The 19,489-nt window shown below is 38.7% G+C and overlaps 1 protein-coding gene across 4 annotated transcripts in view; it reads right to left on the reverse strand.

Moving 5' to 3' along the window:
• FOCAD (focadhesin) overlaps nucleotides 1-19,489 on the reverse strand; it is a 314,136-nt gene that overhangs the window by 7,354 nt on the left and 287,293 nt on the right. For all 4 annotated transcript variants that reach the window (XM_077966008.1, XM_028835129.2, XM_077966010.1 and 1 more), the window contains 6 exons: nucleotides 11,991-12,119; nucleotides 10,073-10,188; nucleotides 6,853-7,113; nucleotides 6,079-6,168; nucleotides 2,148-2,325; nucleotides 178-275 (listed from right to left, as the gene is read on the reverse strand). In XM_077966008.1, the coding sequence (XP_077822134.1) occupies nucleotides 178-275; nucleotides 2,148-2,325; nucleotides 6,079-6,168; nucleotides 6,853-7,113; nucleotides 10,073-10,188; nucleotides 11,991-12,119 (872 nt within the window). The remainder of the gene's footprint in view (nucleotides 1-177; nucleotides 276-2,147; nucleotides 2,326-6,078; nucleotides 6,169-6,852; nucleotides 7,114-10,072; nucleotides 10,189-11,990; nucleotides 12,120-19,489) is intronic.

The following is a 19,489-nucleotide window of genomic DNA, read 5'->3' on the forward strand; positions in this document are numbered from 1 at the left end:
AAAAGGAAAGAGGGAAAGAAAAGCTGCAAACAGCAACGTGTTCCTCTTTTGGGAGCATATATTTTAGGTATATTTTATATTATTAAAAGTAATGGCAAAAACCGCAATTACTTTTGCACCAACCTAATATAAGTTCTATATTTTAAGGAAGCTATAAACTACTCCTCTAGATTTTACCTCATCAAGAGCCATATTCTGAAAGGATGTTGACTGGTAAGCAACATTTCTAATATAACCCATCAGTTCCAAGAGCCACTCCATTCTCTTCAAAACACCTGAAATGAAAAGGGTATTTTCTTACTAGACCATGGTTTTCCTTTGAAATGTAAAACAGATCAGTAACAACGATCATAACTAAAGCAGAACACCGGGTGAGGACTCCATTAACCAGTTTCATGTTCCCTTGCAATACCCGAGACTTGTGGCTGCCTGTGAGACAGTTCTTTGACATTATTCACATCAGATAACGGTATTTTGGTCTTTGATTTTTCAAAAGCCAATTTATTCTTTAAATCTCCCTGACCACTAGTGATAAAATGCATTTGTTGGAGTTTCTCTCTCAACATTAAATACACTAGGAGAAATCTGGCATGCCAACTAACTAGCAATGTTGAATTGTTGACGATTAGTTGTTTTTACAGTTCTCCTTTGCATAAGTGTTCCCAATTTATGCCAACTCACAGAGGAAACCTAACCCAAAGACATGTAAAGAAAAGCAAAATACAGCCATTATATTTCCATTAGCAGAAATATTGACTTTTTTCCCTTTTCATTTTTTTTTTTTTTTAAAAACAGGATTCCTAGCACAGTAAAGACTACTACGGATGGGTTTCAAAAACAGGAACTACATTTGAGAGCCGGCTGGTTCTGGTTAGAACCAAAGGCAACATCAAATTTATTTCAGTTTATTGCATGTAACTTCATGCTTCATTTGAAACCCCTACTAGATTTCTTCCTGATACATACACTTTTGGCTTAGAGTAAAAAAGTCCAGTTTCTCATCATAGGTTCATTTTTCAGTGGAAAGGCACTAATGCAGACATAAAAACTGTTTCAGACTGCCACAGAGGATGATGAATCAAAATTTCTCTTTTTTTTTTTCCAAGATGGAGTCTCGCTCCGTCACCCAGGCTGGAGCACAGTGGTGGCATCTTGACTCACTGCCACCTCTGCCTCCTGGGTTCAAGCAATTCTCCTGCCTCAGCCTCCTGAGTGGCTGGGACTGCATGTGCACGCCACCACACCCGGATAATTTTTGTTGTTTTAGTAGAGACAGGGTTTTACCATGTGGGCCAGGCTGGTCTTAAACTCCTGACCTCAGGTGATCCGCCTGCCTTGGCCTCCTAAAGTGCTGATATTACAGGCGATACAGTCTTGCAGAGTATTACAATCATGCTTGTCAGTTTTTCTTCAAAATCATAATACAAGAGATGGATGGGGAAAACCAGGCACATAAGCATAAGCAATTTGTCCAGAGTCACACAAGCGTCCCAGCCACATCTACCCCTCAGGAGCCTGGTGCCATTCAGAACTTGAATGTAGTCTCCAGAAATTGTAAGCATATGACCAACAAGCTGGATAGAGCAATGGGGGAGCTCTCTTATTCAGTAATTGTTAAAGCATAACGTAGAAAATGGTCTAAAAATTGCATCATGTGATTCATTAGCAGAGTTTCAAGCTTGCTACTGTGGGTAGGGTGGTGGCAGGATTTGATTATTCTTACCCCAGAGAAGTTCTTCTGTAAAATAACTAGCTAATTTTTTTTGTTTGTTTTCTCTTGTTTGGTAAATGAGTACCCAAAAGCCATTTTCATGAAACCATCAGGCAGAATCAATTGACATCTTGTGTGTTTGGGAAACTGAAGTTAAACAGGCAGAAGCAGCTAATTTGTTTGTATCTTTGAGGGTCTACAGAGCCAAATACAATACAAAATCCCTCGAAAGAATCCATCCTTATTTCTAAAAAGTGGATGTTGTGAGCTGTAACTGCTCATTTCTATCCAAGTAACTCCTCATTTGGCACCAGAAGGCCTAACCTGTGTCAATAAGCGCTAAACTAATTTTTAAGTTGAGAACACAAGTGCAACTTAAAAGCAACAGCAGGCAGATCTATTCCTGTTTCTGATATTCACCCCAGGGTGTCCTCACCCGTGTTGGCATGGCTCACAATCCGTGCCTGGTATAAGCTGTGCAGAATCATCCAGGCCAGCACCTCTTTCTCACGGTGCTGCACAGCAACACTCAGCATATCGGTCAGGTTCATCAGGGGGAATCGTCCTTGAGAGACTAAGTACAGTTTGACAAAGGCAGCCTTTTCTATGTTGCTCTATAAAAAAAAAAATTGTTTAGTTACTATTAACTGAAGTAGCTACAGAATTTCATGGCATGGGCAAAACAGAAAAGGTGAGTTGGATGTCATTATTCTGTTCATTTCCTACAGCACATGACCCATCTGCCTGTGTGCTAAATTAACATGAACATACAATAGAGGGTTGTAATGCCATCTCCTGGCTCCTTCATTAAAACCGTAAATCTGTTCAGGAGTTAGTCCATGATGATATTTAGTAAACATACACAAATAATAATAAAATGATGACTAAAAAATACAGTACTTACCGTGTGCCATGCATCACTCCAAGCATTTAACATGTGTTAATTCAGTGGTTTTCAAAGTATGGTACACAGAACTTCTGTGGAACCCCACGGTGCGTAAGAGGTTCCGTGAGGTCAAAACTATTTTTATGTTAGCACCAAAGTGTACTAGTATTCATTGTATATTGTACTGACATTTTTTTTTCACAAGCCAATTTCACTTAAAATATCCTTGTAAACAAAAATAATTATTAGTTCCATTAAACATTGGCCCTTTAATAAATATTTTAAAAAATATTCTGCGGGACAAACTGAGAAATACTTATAAGGGAATTGTGCTGCATACCCAAGTATGATGGTGGTCTCAAGCCAAGGAAGAACACTTGTAAGATTAGGCTGTGAAATAGCCACTTTTTTCACAGAACACCATTTACTTGAAAGAATAATTGATGGAAAAACTATTATTCAACCTGGGTATTTGACAGATTATTTTCTTGAAACTGAAGGAAGTGAAACTGTCACTTCAAGAAAAATACCTGATAGTATCTGAACTTTCAAGAGAAAATTAGATTTTTGGAAAATTTGTTTCTGCTTCTATGAGCCTGGCAGCTTCCCAATATGTAAAAAGCTTTTCTGATGAGACTGGTAGTGATATTAACAGTATGATTATTTTATATTGTCAACATTTGGAAGATCTTCAAAGCTCGGTGATTCAATATTTTCCAAATGACTAATGTATGCTATTACAAAACCCTGCATGGGTAAAAGACCCAGAGTACAAAACAGACCATTGGAATTTAATGTAACAAAGTATATAAGTTTCATTGATATGGTTTCAGAGTTTACACTGCAACTAACCTTTAAGGAACTACAAGTTGCTGGCCGGGCAAGATGGCTCAGACCTGTAATCATAGCGCTTTGGGAGGCCAGGGCGGGAGGATCACCTTGAGGTCAGGAGGTCGAGACCAGTCTGGCCAACATGGTAAAATCCCGTCTCTGCTAAAATATAAAAATTAGTCAGGCATGGTGGTGGACGCCTGTAATCCCAGCTACTCTGGAGGCTGAGGCAGGAAAATCACTTGAACCTGGAAGACGAAGGTTGCAGTGAGTTGAGATCATGCCACTGCATTCCAGCCTGAGTGATAAAGTGAGACTCAGTCTAAAAAAAATTTTTAACAAAAAGGAACTACAAGTTGTTGAATTTTTTGGTGAAATGTAAAAGAAGTCTATCCGTTAATTATGTGAAAAGACTATTAGCACACATTTCCCCTTTCCTCCTGCGTATCTGTATGAGGCTGGAATTTCTTCACATACTTCACCAAAACAACCTCACAACAGATGGAATGAAGAAGCTGCCATGAGAATCCAGCTGTCTTCTATTAAGCCAGACATTAAGGAGATTTGCAAAAATGTAAAACAATGCCACTTTTCTCACTAAATTTTTATGCTTTAAATGTTTTTATTAATCATGTTAATATATAATGGTTTTCTTATTATTGCTTTTAAGTAAATATTTAGAAGTTTTCCTAGTCTTTAATTTCTAATAAGGTCAATATCAACAGATATGACCCTTATAATTAAAAGCTCTTTGGAATCCTCAATAATTTTTAAGAAGCTAAAGTGTTCCTGAGACTAAAACATATGAGAACTGCTGTATTTACTAATTCTCACACCAATTCTCTGCAGTAGGTCACTATTATCATCCCACCTTTACAGATGGGCAAACTGAAGCACAGTGGTTAAGCAACTTGCTTAAATTAAGGTCACATAGCTACAGGTGGCAGAGTAAGAAACAGAACTGGGGGAGTCTGTGTTCTCTACCACTATCTTATTCTTACCTCTATTCTTTTCAGAAACAAACTCTGACCTTGCTGAAGTAGACTACCTCTTTAGGGGACATCAGAACACTACTTAGTATGTTCCAGTGACAATGTTCTGAATGGTATTTTAGGTAGAAACTCAAGCGAGTAACAGCAACTTTCAGCTCTAGGTACTAAGAAGTAAATGACATACTTTATTTCCAATTACATTACATGCATGTAATAATAGGATATAATTTGTTACATATATGTAGTAATTATGATAATAAATACTGAGTCCTTATCTTGAGCCAAGCAGTACTCCAAATACTCAACATGGACTAACTCACTGAACTCTCAAAACAGATCTAAGTCGTAGGTGTTATTATCTGCCTTTTATAGATAAGGGAACTGAGGCACAGAGCTTATGAAGCTTAACCAAGATCGCATTGCTAGTAAATTGCCGAACTGGATTTCAAACTGTAGCAATGAGGCTCCAGAGTCCATCCTCTTAACTATTTCCTTATGTTGCTTCTCCTTGCTTAAAACAATCTTCCAAAATGTTGATATTCCAAATTTTTTTTTTTTTTTGAGATGGAGTTTCGTTCTGTCTTCAGGCTGGAGTGCAGTGGTGGGATCTCGGTTCACTGCAACCTCCACCTCCCAGGTTCAAACGATTCTCCTGCCTCAGCCTCCCCAGTAGCTGGGACTACAGGTGTGCGCCACTATGCCCAGCTAATTTTTGTACCTTTAGTAGAGACGGGGTTTCAGCATGTTGGCCAGAATGGTCCCACCCACCTCAGCCTCCCAAAGTGCTGGGATTACAGGCATGAGCCACCGCACCCGGCCCCAAATATTCTTTAACAGTGGTTTTCAAACCTTAGTTTACACCAGAATCACCTGGAGAGACAATTAAAACATAGACTCCTGGGCTCCATCTCCAGAGTTTCTGATTCAGTAGGTCTAGCTGGGGGCTCAAGAACTCACATTTCTAATCATTTCCAAGGCGATGCTGATGCTACTCATGCAAAGACCACATTCTGAGAACCACTGCAATATGACACAGATATTCAAGGATATGATTGAATAGGCAAACCTGCCATAAAGTAAAGTAAATGACACGAAGTCCACCAGCTGTAAGGGAGCTCACAGTTCTCTAGACCATTGGTATTAGCTGGTATGCAAAAATGCCATTCAAATGCAAGTGTGTCATTTGGGATGTACTTGTACTAAGAAATGATTCATTATTGATCTGCAACTCAAATTTAACAAAGTATCTTGTATTTTGTTTGCTAAATCTGGCAACTTTACAGACATGCTACTTTTTGCTCATTCATCATTTGACTTGGGCATGGGTGTGGGAGATAAATTATCCTGTGTCAGGGCTAATAGTGCTTGCTTTTCAATCAACTACCTTCTTCACGCCAAAGGACAGGATCAGGTAGGTGAAGGACAAAGTGGGAGAAATTGGGTTAAAAAGTTATTCATCCATACAACATTTGTTAAGCACCAACCATATCAGTAGGCTGAACAAGAGGTTCAACAATATAAATGAAATCGTTTCCTAAAATTAACCAATAACAAAAATGAAGCACAACTTGCTTCAGCCAAAAGGACACAGAAATAAATTCTTCAATTGTAATTTCTGCCTCAATAATGAAAAAAGGTATAGAAAGATATGTTATTACCTTAGTAACCTGGGCGATCCGATTGGCATCATCATCTGTCATTTCTAAGAGGCATTTTGCTATGCTGATATACAGCTCTAGATCCTTTCTCTGATAAAGGAAAATGCCAAATATGTCAACAAACAGTGTAAAATAACGGGTCAAAATGTTCTGACAAATTATTAGATTTTCTTATCCCCATGAACAGCAGCTGATGAGATTTTAATTTTAACCAAACCAAAACAGTTGGCCAATTTTTGTCATTTTGAAGACATCTTTCCTGATACTTTGTGGGTTTTTTTTTTTGTGTGTGTGTGTTTTTTCTTTTTGGCTATACCTTTTTCTCCTTATCAAAATCCCTTTATCACAAATAAATTTCTAACCTCTTTGTAAAATTACAATTCAGAGGTCTTTTGGAGGACGGGAAGGGCTGATGCTAAATCGTTTTATATAAACAGTATATGGGAAACGATGCCCAAGGATTCTCCAGGTGTAAAGTGTAAGGACTTCTGAGCTTTCTGGTCTTTTAAAAGAGGCATTTGATAAAAACACCTAATAGCAAATTTCCTGGTGCAGCACTAGTTAAACTGCTTCTAAGCTTGCTCAAAACTTTGGTTCTAAAAATTCAACCTCAATTTAGATCTTGGAAACAAACACACTCCTAGTAAAGAATGTGGTTATTTCTTGCTAGCCTTCCCACCCACATTCTTAAAACATACACCTCCCCACTTTGCCAAAAAGTCTTTAAAATATCCCAAACAAATTGTCAGGAATGTAAATATTTTTGTTCCTCACCCGAATCTTATTTGGCAGGAGGTCAAAAATTTTCCCAGTAGCTTCAGAGAGCAGACTCCAGAGGTGGTGGGCAGGGCTGGGCAGTTTCATGGCCTGGCTCAGACCCTGTAAAGCACTTGGGCATAGCTCAGGATTTCCAAGTGGGGAAGCTGCTTTAAAAACTGCCACCATTAAATTTTCAACAAAACCCAGGATCTGTTCATCAGAGATGTGTTTTATCCACAGAGGTACAGATATCAGGAGATATCTTTTGGTATTCAGCTGGAAGTAAAACAGAAGAGGTTGAATGTAAATAGGCAAGTCTGGTTTTGAAATGTTCAAAACCTGTAGGTCATCACTGTGTTTGAGGGTAGACTGAGAGATAAAAGGTTCAGGTTACTTCCTCCCCTCTTCATTTTCCCACAGCTTCATGGTCCAATGGGCCACCAATGCATGTAATTTTGGCTGCTGCAGTTACTTCTGATCCAGGGTGAATCATGTGTTTATATGGATCTGCCAACCCATCTGTGAACTACTCAGCTTAAACCTTGGATGTTTTCAGTGATGGGAATAAAATGCTACTTCTGAAAGTACATGACAGTTACTTTTCAGTTTTAAAAGGTCACATTCTCTGGCAAGAAAAGCTCTAGAAGATGAAAGGCTCATCTGCTGAAAATCAACTAAACAGAGCATCTGATACTATTAATTTCTTCTTCTGAGAAAAATAAGGAAGTAATAAGGAGAAGTGACATGCTGGGACCATTTATGACCAAAGTAAAACCACCAGCTGAGCAAGTAGAACTGCCCAGGCACCTTAGAGTTCACGAGAGCCAAGAAAGGGCATGTCAGTAACAGCTCTGTTATGCGACAGACTTTAACCAAGTGGGCTTCGAAAATTCTTAGGAATATAAGCATGCTACTAAAGGGGCAGCAAGTCTAAAATAAGTGATCTAAACATAAAATCTGGCAAAATAAGCGATCTAAAAAGTAAAATCTGGCAAAAACTTTTTTTGTGTGCTATTTTTTTTCAAGATAACACACAAAAGTAGGGGAGGGACAGAAGAACAATGTTTTCTGCAAATTTCTAAAAAGATCGGTGTAGTTGCATGAGTTTTCTCAAGACCTCATTCTAAACAATATGCCATCTCAGATCATTTTATATTTAAGAAAATGAATTCACAAACTTAATTGTTAATTAACCAAGATAACAATAAAGGTAAATAATCAAAGACAAATGCACAGAGTAGCACAGATCTAAAGGATAAAGGGTAAGTAAAATTTAGGAAAATTTTGGAGGCCAACCCAACAGGCTGGAAATGGGTCTGATTCAAAAGGAAGAAGGAGTGAATAGAACAGGGCTTTGAAGTCAGATAGATACAGCTCTCTCATTTATTAGCTAGGCAAACTTTGCTTTGACCTCCATTTGCCTCAGTTTATAAGTCTGTTAAAATGGAAATAATAAAATGTATCTCTCAGACATGAAACAAGACAGACATACAAAAATTCATATCATATAAAATTCCATTCTAAAGCATTTCTAAAATTGATATGAAATGTATATATAATTTATATAAAATTATAAGAATAAAGGTTGTTTCAGAAAGGCAATGCTACAGATAGAAAGCAGATTGGTGGTGGCTTGGGTCTGAAGCTGGGAGTGGGGATTGACTACAAACAAGCACAATGGAACTTGTCAGGTGATGGAAATATTCTTGGTGACGATTGAAAAACCTATAAAGGTACTCAAATTCATCACATTTTATACTTTAAAACAGCCATATTTTAGGCTATATAAATTATAAGTCAACAAAGCTATTTTAAAATTATTCTGTCAGGCTGTAGAGAAATTAGGTCTGATTTCTGTAGTTACTGAGTGCTTGCAGGTACCAGGTACACCGCAAGGGCTCAGTAAGTGGCAGGCAGCTGGGAGCCACTTGGAGCAGACAGGTGGAGTGAAGTTAATACCTGACAGAAAGATGCAGACCTTGATAGCGTCCACCTTCAATTAAAGACAGTGAGGAGGAGTAGGAAAGGTTTAAAAAAACAAAAACAGGCCTAGCGTGGTGGCTCACACCTGTAATCCCAGCACTTTGGGAGGCTGAGGTGGGCAGATCACTTGAGGTCAGGAGTTCGAGACCCGACTTGCCAAATTGTTGAAACCCCGTCTCTACTAAAAATACAAAAATTAGATGGGCGTGGTGGCACACACCTATAGTGTCAGCTACTTGGGAGGCTGAGGCACAAAAATCACTTGAACCCAGGAGGCAGAGCCTGCAGTGATCAGAGATTGTGCCACTGCATTCCAGCCTGGGCCATGGAGCAAGAAACTGTCTCAAAAACAACAACAACAACAAAAACAGAAACAGTGCTGAACAGGGACAAAGGCCAAGAGACTGAGGAAATGATAAGAGGGCTTTGTACTATTCTCAAACAATTAAAGCCTCCTAGGACAGAAGAATAGGCCAGATTACGGAGACAATTAAAAGATGACAGCATTTAACTTATATCAACTGGTAAACCTCTAAAGAATCATGGAATATGCTTTTCTGTTCTAGTTTGAAACCTAATCAAAATTATATATCTTTACTAACTTCACATCTTAAAATCTCTTGCCCTATTATTCCTATCTGTCGTTGGTCTATATGTGAAAGGTGCTAGCCCCTCTATCACAGACACCAGACTGGGTCATTTCTTTCTCAACGCTCTGCTCAAGCTAAACAGCCTAGTAGAGATCTTTTATTCTCTCCACCTACACTCTCCCACCTACATCCCCGGTCCCCTTGATGCGATACCTAACCGAATCATGGCTCGGTTAGTTTAATTGCTGCCTCCTCTGGGAAAAGGGAAGGATAATACATGGATGAGTCGAGTACATATGGATTTCCTTTCTCTTAATATGTACTGAAATAATTACATATACTATATAATCAAATAAACATAAGTACGAATAATTCCACAACTTTCTAGCTATGTGATCTTGAGAAATTAACTTTAATACCTCTGATCATCATTTTCCACTTTTTGTAATAAATGGTAGCTAAAGCATGAATAGTAATGGCTATGGCAGGGTTCTGAACTATATAGTTTTCCAGTATGTAGGCCAGCTACTATCAAACCCTCAATTTTTGTTAAGATCTCATCTGTCTCCTCTTGACTTTGAGAACACACACCCAAATGAACGTTAATCTCCTCCTAAAGAATGGTATCTTCCTGTTGGCCAACACCCTTAGTTACTACATACACTCAGACTGTGGATCAGTGGTGGCGTCACCCACAAGCCCAATAGTGCAGCTGCATTCTGGGATGACTGTGCCTGGGTCACCATAATTTCAAGGCACAGTTGCTGAATCTCTTCACCTGAAAGGCAAGAAAGGAAAAGAATCTGAATAGATAGTTACTTTCCTGACTCATTTTCAGGCTTTAATATCTCAAATCAAAGCATCTGCTTATGTGACTTCTGCAGGTAACAGAACTTCAGTAAACCAGAATAGATATTTCAAGAGACTTGTTAATTATGAGGCAAAATAACGTATCCAAAGGCATCACAGTCCCAAGTCTTGGAACTAGCAAGAGCCTTGAACTAGATAGGGGAATTTCTCTTATGATATCCAGAGGAACCTACACACTCAAACACTATCTAAAATATGACAATATTCTAGCTAGTAATCTCTTGATCTCTGTTTTTCCCTTCTCTCCATCTCATATGCAGACCATGAAGAAATATATCAAGGTGAGGAATGGCTTAAAGATACAGTCACATTCTCTAGTCATCGAGCCTTTCTAGTAGTAAGATTCCAGTCAGCACCTTATTTTCCTTCCTTTTTCTAAGGACTTAACTGAAACACAAACATTTCAATATAGCACACAAAAGAAGGAGAGGGACAGAGGAACACATTTTTCAAATGAAATCTCTGGAAAGCCAGTATGGTGACATTATATCTTACATACAGATTAGGTTTATATGAAAGCATTTAAGTGAAAAATTGTATATAGTCAAAATTATCTTTATCTCTGAAACTGCACATAAATTACAGTATACAAGTTGTTTTATATATCATATGTTTTGCATATCATATGCACTCTACTATAAATGATAGAGCACTCATGGCAGGCACACACACAAACACACATAATTTTACAACACTGTTTAAATTGCTCTTCATCCCCTCATTCTTATTTTATTTTTATTTTTCGAGTTAGGGTGGGGAAAAAGTACATTAAATTATATTTGCATGTGTAACTCTAATCTGTATAAAATAGGTTGCTGTGGATGAACTCAAGGTGTTGAGGTGTGCGCTCTGTTTGCTTCTCACCACAAAATAACTGTAGTAAGCAGAATAATGGTACCCAATAATGTCCATATCCTGATACCTGGAACCTGTGAATACACTACCTTATATGGCAAAGAAACTTTGCAGATGTGATTAAGGTTAAGTATCTTGAGATGGAGAGATTATCCTGGATTATTTAAGCGAGCCTATTAATCACATGAGTCCTTAAAGGAGGAAAACCTTTCCTGGCTACACAGAACCAGAAAGATGATGGTGTGAGAAGACCTTAGCCCTCCATTGCTTGCCTTGAAAATGGGGAAAGGGGGCCACAAGTCAAAAATGTGAGCAGCTTCTAGAAGCTAGAAAAGAAAATGAATCCTCCCCTAGAATCTCTAGAAAGAAATTCTAATCTGCTGATACCTTGATCTTAGTCTGGTGAGAAACATGTTGGACTTCTGGCCTATAGACTTGTAAAGATAATAAATTTGTATTGTTTCAAGCCACTGTGGTAATTCGTTACAGCAGCAACAGAAAATTAATACAGCATCCCACATGGTACTTCTCGAAACCTATGGCTCTGGAAATGTAGTTTGATAACCACAAGGCCAAGCTTAATGGAACCTGTACCACATTCCCAGTGGTGTGCAAACCTCAGTCAAGCATTGATTTTGGCAGGTGTATCTGGCCTGTGTCTTTAGACCTCTTCTTCCTCACCCTCAGGGGCTCAATGACTGAGTGAAAGTAAACCAACCATCCCATCCAACATGACAAACCTCAAGATCTGAAAAGTCTATCCAGTCACTACACATTGTGACACAGAATCTGTTTTTCCATTCAGGTCAAATACTAAAATCAAAGTCTGAAGACTTAAAAACACATGATATTTACCAAAATTTAGCCTCATAAGTGGAGAGAGAAGTGCAGCCCAGTTCACAGGAGGATATTGGTAGCTTTCTCCAACAGTTGCTATGGGTTTCATCACTAATTTAAGAAGAGAAGGAGGAACAGATTCAGGACCTATAACAGAAAGGGAAAAATAACAGTAAAACACCTGCATACCATCATGGAAGTGGAAAATGCCAACAATTCCTTCCTTCCTTCTAGCATCAAAGGATCTGATATTACATCTTCAATTGTGATCAACCCTTCAATTCTGTGCTCTTAATTTCAACTCCATTTGCCAGAAAACCTTGCTCCCTCTGTTCTTCTCTTTTTAAAAAAAATTTCTAAATTTTTCATTGATATATAATAACTGTATATATTTATGGGGTATAGAGTGATATTTTCATACATATGTGCAATGAACAAATCAGGATAAATAGCATATCCATCACCTCCAATATTTATCATTTCTTTATGTTGAAACATTCAACATCCTCTTTTTCAGCTCTTTGGAAATAACAATTATTGTTAACTATAGTCACCCTACAGTACTTTAGAACACCAGAACTTATTCCCCATATATGAACTTATTCCTCATTTTGTTTCCTTTAACCAGTCTCTCATTATTGCCCCATCCTCCTTCTCTTCCTAACCTCCAGTAACCACTATTCTATACTCTCTACCTCTATATAAGATCAACTTTCTTTGGCATCGCGTATGAGATCAACTTTTTTAGCTTCCACATATGTGATATTTATCTTTTTGTGGCTGGTTTGTTTCACTTAACATGAGTTCTCCAGGTGGCCATAAATGACACGATTTCATTCTTTTACTTGTCTACAGTCTTTCCTTTTTGACTGGATAAAAATTTTCCACATTGCTACTTAGCTATCCTCTGCACACTCTCGTCTTTTTATCTAGTTCTCAAAATTAAGTAACTTCTTTTACATTATTACCTCATTGCTCACTAACACCTCAATCTACTTCCAGCGGAGATAATAAGGATTGCTCACTCAGGTACATTCCCTTCTATGGACTATGGATTACCTAGTCTATGTAGTCCTAGACTGCATTCTGTAACATGGGAGTCTCTAGTTTTTCTGCTTCCCAGCCTGTGCCATGGTGACTGTTCTAGAAGTGAGCATCTAAGGGCTGTGTAACAGCTAGTCCATCAGTTAACCAGCTGCCTACGACATAGTACCATTACTTTAACATCACATTCTTTTTTAAGGTAGTGTGTATAGGGTAATTAGAAATTGAAAAACAGATAGTGGAGCATTTGTGAGTGGAAATATATAGTGTAATTAGGAATGGAATAGCCATTAAGGGCCATGTAACCGTGAAGCTATGAGGAGGTCAGAAATAGTATAACACATCAAAATGTAGAAGACCAAGGAGGAGCAAAAGCAGCAGGATCAACATTGGCAGCAGAAAGGAAATTAGCATCAGCAGAAAGAGAAGCAGAATCAACAGAAGGAAAAGCAGAGGTAGGAAAAGGAAAAGCAGAGGCAGGATCATCAAAAAAGCACCAGAATCAGAAGATGATGAAAAGGGGGGAATCAGAGTGGAAGTAGAGTCAACAAAGGAAAAACAGCTTCAGAAAGGAGAAGCATAGGAAGAAGGAGAAGCAGAATCAGAAAAAGTAGCAGAATCAGTAGATGCTGAAAGATGGGAGAAGCAGATGTGGAGCCAGAGTTAGCAAAAGGGAAAACAGCAGCAGAAAAGAGAAGCACAGGAACAAGGAGAAGCAGAGACCAAATTAGCAGATGCTAAAATGGTGAAGCAAGAGTCAGGAAAAAAAAAAAAAAAACAGCTGCAGAAAGGAGAAACAGGAAAAAGGAGCAGCAGAGGCCATGAACAGATGGTGAAAGAAGGGGGAAGTAGAGCAGAGTCAGCAAAAGCAAAAACAGAAGCAGAAATGAGAAGCATAGGAAAAAGGAGAGCAGAGGCCAAAATAGCAGATGCTAAAAGGGACGAAGCAAGAGTCAGCAGAAAAAAAACAGTTGCAGAAAGGAGAAACATGAGAAAAAGGAGAAGCAGAGCCCACATGAGCAGATGCTGACAGAAGAGGGAAGCAGAACAGGGCAAAGTCAGCAAAGCACAAGAGCTGCAGAAAGGAGAAGCACAGGAACAAGGAGCAGAGGCCACATCAGCAGATGATGAAAGAAGAGGGAAGCAGAATAGGGCAAAGTCAGCTTCAGAAAGGAGAAGCACAGGAAAAAAGAGAAGCACGGGAAAAAGGAGAAGCAGAGGCCAAATTAGCAGATGCTAAAATGGGGAAGCAAGAGTCAGAAAAAGAAAAAAAACAGCTGCAGAAAGGAGAAACAGGAAAAAGGAGAAGCAGAGGCCATGAACAGATGCTGAAAGAAGGGGGAAGTAGGGCAGAGTCAGCAAAAGTGAAAACAGCAGCAGAAATGAGAAGCATAGGAAAAAGGAGAAGCAGAGGCCGAATTGGCAGATGTTAAAAGGTGGAAGCAAAAGCAGGGTAGGGTCAGCAGGAGGAAAAATAGCTACAGAAAGGAGAAACACAGGAAAAAGGAGAAGCAGGGGCCACGTCAACAGATGCGAAAGAAGGGGGAAGTAGGGCAGAGTCAGCAAAAGCAAAAACAGAAGCAGAAATGAGAAGCACAGGAAAAAGGAGAAGCAGCGGCCAAATTAGCAGATGCTAAAATGGGGAAGCAGGAGTCAGAAAAAGAAAAAAAACAGCTGCAGAAAGGAGAAACAGGAAAAAGGAGAAGCAGAGGCCATGAACAGATGCTGAAAGAAGGGGAAAGCAGGGCAGAGTCAGCAAAAGCAAAAACAGAAGCAGAAATGAGAAGCATAGGAAAAAGGAGAAGCAGAGGCCGAATTGGCAGATGTTAAAAGGTGGAAGCAAAAGCAGGGTAGGGTCAGCAGGAGGAAAAATAGCTACAGAAAGGAGAAACACAGGAAAAAGGAGAAGCAGGGGCCACGTCAACAGATGCTGAAAGAAGGGGGAAGCAGGGCAGAGTCAGCAAAAGCAAAAACAGAAGCAGAAATGAGAAGCACAGGAAAAAGGAGAAGCAGAGGCCAAATTAGCAGATGCTAAAATGGGGAAGCAGGAGTCAGAAAAAGAAAAAAAACAGCTGCAGAAAGGAGAAACAGGAAAAAGGAGAAGCAGAGGCCATGAACAGATGCTGAAAGAAGGGGGAAGTAGGGCAGAGTCAGCAAAAGTGAAAACAGCAGCAGAAATGAGAAGCATAGGAAAAAGGAGAAGCAGAGGCCGAATTGGCAGATGTTAAAAGGTGGAAGCAAAAGCAGGGTAGAGTCAGCAGCAGGAAAAATAGCTACAGAAAGGAGAAACACAGGAAAAAGGAGAAGCAGGGGCCACGTCAACAGATGCTGAAAGAAGGGGAAAGCAGGGCAGAGTCAGCAAAAGCAAAAACAGAAGCAGAAATGAGAAGCATAGGAAAAAGGAGAAGCAGAGGCCGAATTGGCAGATGTTAAAAGGTGGAAGCAAAAGCAGGGTAGGGTCAGCAGGAGGAAAAATAGCTACAGAAAGGAGAAACACAGGAAAAAGGAGAAGCAGGGGCCACGTCAACAGATGCTGAAAGAAGGGGGAAGCAGGGCAGAGTCAGCAAAAGCAAAAACAGAAGCAGAAATGAGAAGCACAGGAAAAAGGAGAAGCAGAGGCCAAATTAGCAGATGCTAAAATGGGGAAGCAAGAGTCAGAAAAAGAAAAAAAACAGCTGCAGAAAGGAGAAACAGGAAAAAGGAGAAGCAGAGGCCATGAACAGATGCTGAAAGAAGGGGGAAGTAGGGCAGAGTCAGCAAAAGTGAAAACAGCAGCAGAAATGAGAAGCATAGGAAAAAGGAGAAGCAGAGGCCGAATTGGCAGATGTTAAAAGGTGGAAGCAAAAGCAGGGTAGGGTCAGCAGGAGGAAAAATAGCTACAGAAAGGAGAAACACAGGAAAAAGGAGAAGCAGGGGCCACGTCAACAGATGTTGAAAGAAGGGGGAAGTAGGGCAGAGTCAGCAAAAGCAAAAACAGAAGCAGAAATGAGAAGCATAGGAAAAAGGAGAAGCAGCGGCCAAATTAGCAGATGCTAAAATGGGGAAGCAAGAGTCAGAAAAAGAAAAAAAAAACAGCTGCAGAAAGGGGAAACAGGAAAAAGGAGAAGCAGAGGCCATGAACAGATGCTGAAAGAAGGGGGAAGTAGGGCAGAGTCAGCAAAAGTGAAAACAGCAGCAGAAATGAGAAGCATAGGAAAAAGGAGAAGCAGAGGCCGAATTGGCAGATGTTAAAAGGTGGAAGCAAAAGCAGGGTAGAGTCAGCAGCAGGAAAAATAGCTACAGAAAGGAGAAACACAGGAAAAAGGAGAAGCAGGGGCCACGTCAACAGATGCTGAAAGAAGGGGGAAGCAGGGCAGAGTCAGCAAAAGCAAAAACAGAAGCAGAAATGAGAAGCATAGGAAAAAGGAGAAGCAGAGGCCAAAATAACAGATGCTAAAAGCGGGGAAGCAAGAGTCAGCAGAAAAAAAAAAAAAAAAAACAGCTGCAGAAAGGAGAAACATGGGAAAAAGGAGAAGCAGAGTCCACATCAGCAGATGCTGAAAGAAGAGGGAAGCAGAACAGGGCAAAGTCAGCAGAAGGTAAAATAGCTGTAGAAAGGAGAAGCACAGGAACAAGGAGAAGCAGAGGCCACATTAGCAGATGCTGAAAGAAGAGGGAAGCAGAACAGGGCAAAGTCAGCAGAAGGTAAAATAGCTGCAGGAAGGAGAAACACAGGAACAAGGAGAAGCAGAGGTAAAATCAGCACATGGAAAAGTTGGAAGAATAGGGTAGAGTCAACAGAAGGAAAAACATCTGCAAAAAGGAGAAACATAGGATAAAGGAGAAGCTATGTGGAATCAGCAGAAAAAGTAACAGAATTATCAGAAGTTGAAAAAGAGAAACCGAAGCAAAATGAATAGATACTCAAAAAGCAGGCAGAGAAAGAAAAATGAAAAACAGCAGAAAGAAGTATAGGAGAAAAGAGAAGCACATGCTGCATTAGCAGGAAAAGCAGAGTAACCAGAAACTGAAAAAGACAGGGCAGAGGGAGAATCAACCTAAGGAAAAAAGAGCAGCTAAAAAAGGAGTAGCATAAAAAAAAGAGAAGCATATAAAAATGGGCAAAGAACTTAGACATTTTCCCAAAGATGATATACAAATGTCCAACAAGCATATGAAGACAATCAATATCACTAATCAGAAGGCAAAAAAACCAAACCAAATTGAAACCACAGTGAGATATCAGCCCATACCTATTAGAATGGCTATAAAAACAATAGCAACAAAAACACCAGAAAATAAAAAGTGTTGGCAAGGATATGGAGATATTTGAACCCTTATGTACACTTGGTAGGATTATAAAATGGTGTGACCAGTATATAAAACATTATGGCAGTTCCTTAAAAAATTACACATTATTTTATATAAATATAAAATTATAACTAGAAAAACCATATAATCCAACAACCTCACTTTTGGGTATATATCCCAAAGAAATTGAAAGCAAGATCTTGAAGAGATATTGCAAACCCATGTTCATAGCAGCATTATTCACAATAGCCAAGTGGTAAAAGCAATCCAAATGTCCACTGATGAAAGAATAAATAAACAAAATGCAGTATATACATAACAAGAATATTATTCAATCTTATAAAGAAAGAAAATCACGTTAGATGCTATAGCATGGATGAAACTTAAGGCCATTACATTAAATTAGTCATTCACACACAAAAAACGTATGATTCCATTTATGTGAAGTATCTAAAGAAGACAAATTCATAGAAAAAGAAAATAGAATGGTGGTTACCAGGGGCTAGGGAGAAGTGTGGGAGAAAGGGAGTTATTGTTTAATGGCTAGATTTTCAGTTTTCTAAGATGAAAAGTTCTGGAGATCTGTTTCATAACAATATGAATATACATTCACATTAACACTACTGAATGGAGAAATTCCATCTCTACTAAAAATACAAAAAATTAGCCGGGCATGGTGGCGCATGCCTGTAATCCCAGCTACTCAGGAGGCTGAGGCAGGAGAACTGCTTGAACCCGGGAGGTGGAGGTTGTGGTGAGCCAAGATTGCACCATTGTACTCCAGCCTGAGCAACAAGAGCAAAACTCTGTGCCCCACAAAAAATAAAAAAATAAAAAAAAATGGTTAAGAGGGTAAATTTTATGTTATGGACTTATCACTACAATTTTTTAAAAAAGAAGATGTATATTCAGAAATAGCAGCATAATAGGTAGAGATTAAAAAAGTAGAAGCAGAAGTGGCGGTGGAGTATTTTTTTAATTTTTGATTTTGTGGGAACACAGTAGGTGTATATATTTATGGGGCACATGAAATATTTTGATATAGGCATGCAATGTGTAATAATCGCTTTATGGAGGAAAGGCAGAGTCTTTTTTTTTTTTTTTTTTCCTTTTTTTGACTTCTGGTGTTCAAGGAACTCTACAGCAGACACTAGCTAATCACTGGCTAAAATAATAGAGCCTTCAAAGACAAAGAATACAGACAGGCTTCACAATTTTGAGAAGTCACTGAACATAGCCCACAGCAAGAAACAAAAACAAACAATGAGGAAAAGAAAGACTCTAATACTCCAAGTTACCCTGTTATAATATGCAAAATGTTCATTTTTCAAAGTTCTGAAGCTGGATGGTGGTGATAGTTGCTTAATTAATGTTTAATGTCACATTAATGCTTAATGTCATAAAATTGTATATTTAAAAATTAAATTTTATGTTATATATTTTACCATTTTTTTATTCTTGGAATTAAACTGAATTTTAACATTCAAAAAAAGTCCAGTTTTCAAAAAAATATGGAGCATAAAATGAAACAAGGAAGCTTTGTCAATTCACAGAAGAAATTAATAGAAAATGTCCCAGAGGAGGCAAAGACATTGGACTTACTAGACAAAGACTTGAAATCAACTCTCTTAAATATATTCAGCTAAAGAAAATTATGGACAAAGAACTAAAAGAAACCAGGAGAACACTACAAGAAAACAAAAAAAAGAGAATATCAAAAAGAGTTCTTTTTTAAAAGAACCAAACAAATTATAGAGCTCTATACTCTAAAAAGTACAGTAACTGCAATGAAAAACTCACTAGAGGGATTAAATAGCAGACATGAGCAGGCAAAAGAATCAGCTCACATAAAGATATGTCAACTGAAATCACTCAGTCTACAGAGAGGAAAGAAAGATGAAAAGTATGAACAGAGCCTAAGGATACATCAAGCATACCAAGGTATGCATAACCGGAATCCCAGAAGGATAGGAGAGAAAGGGGCAGAATGAATATTTGAAAAGTAATGGCCGAAAACTTCTCCAATTTAATAAAAAAGACACAAATTCATACATTTAAGAAGCTCAACAAAGTCTAAGAAAGATAAAGGCAAAGAGATCCACACGAAGACATACTGTAGTCAAATTTTCAAAAGACAAAGACAGAAAATCTTGAAAGCAGCAAAGAGAAGTGATTCATCACAT

Source organism: Macaca mulatta, chromosome 15 (genome assembly GCF_049350105.2).
Source record: "Macaca mulatta isolate MMU2019108-1 chromosome 15, T2T-MMU8v2.0, whole genome shotgun sequence".
Classification (NCBI taxonomy): Eukaryota; Metazoa; Chordata; class Mammalia; order Primates; family Cercopithecidae; genus Macaca; species Macaca mulatta.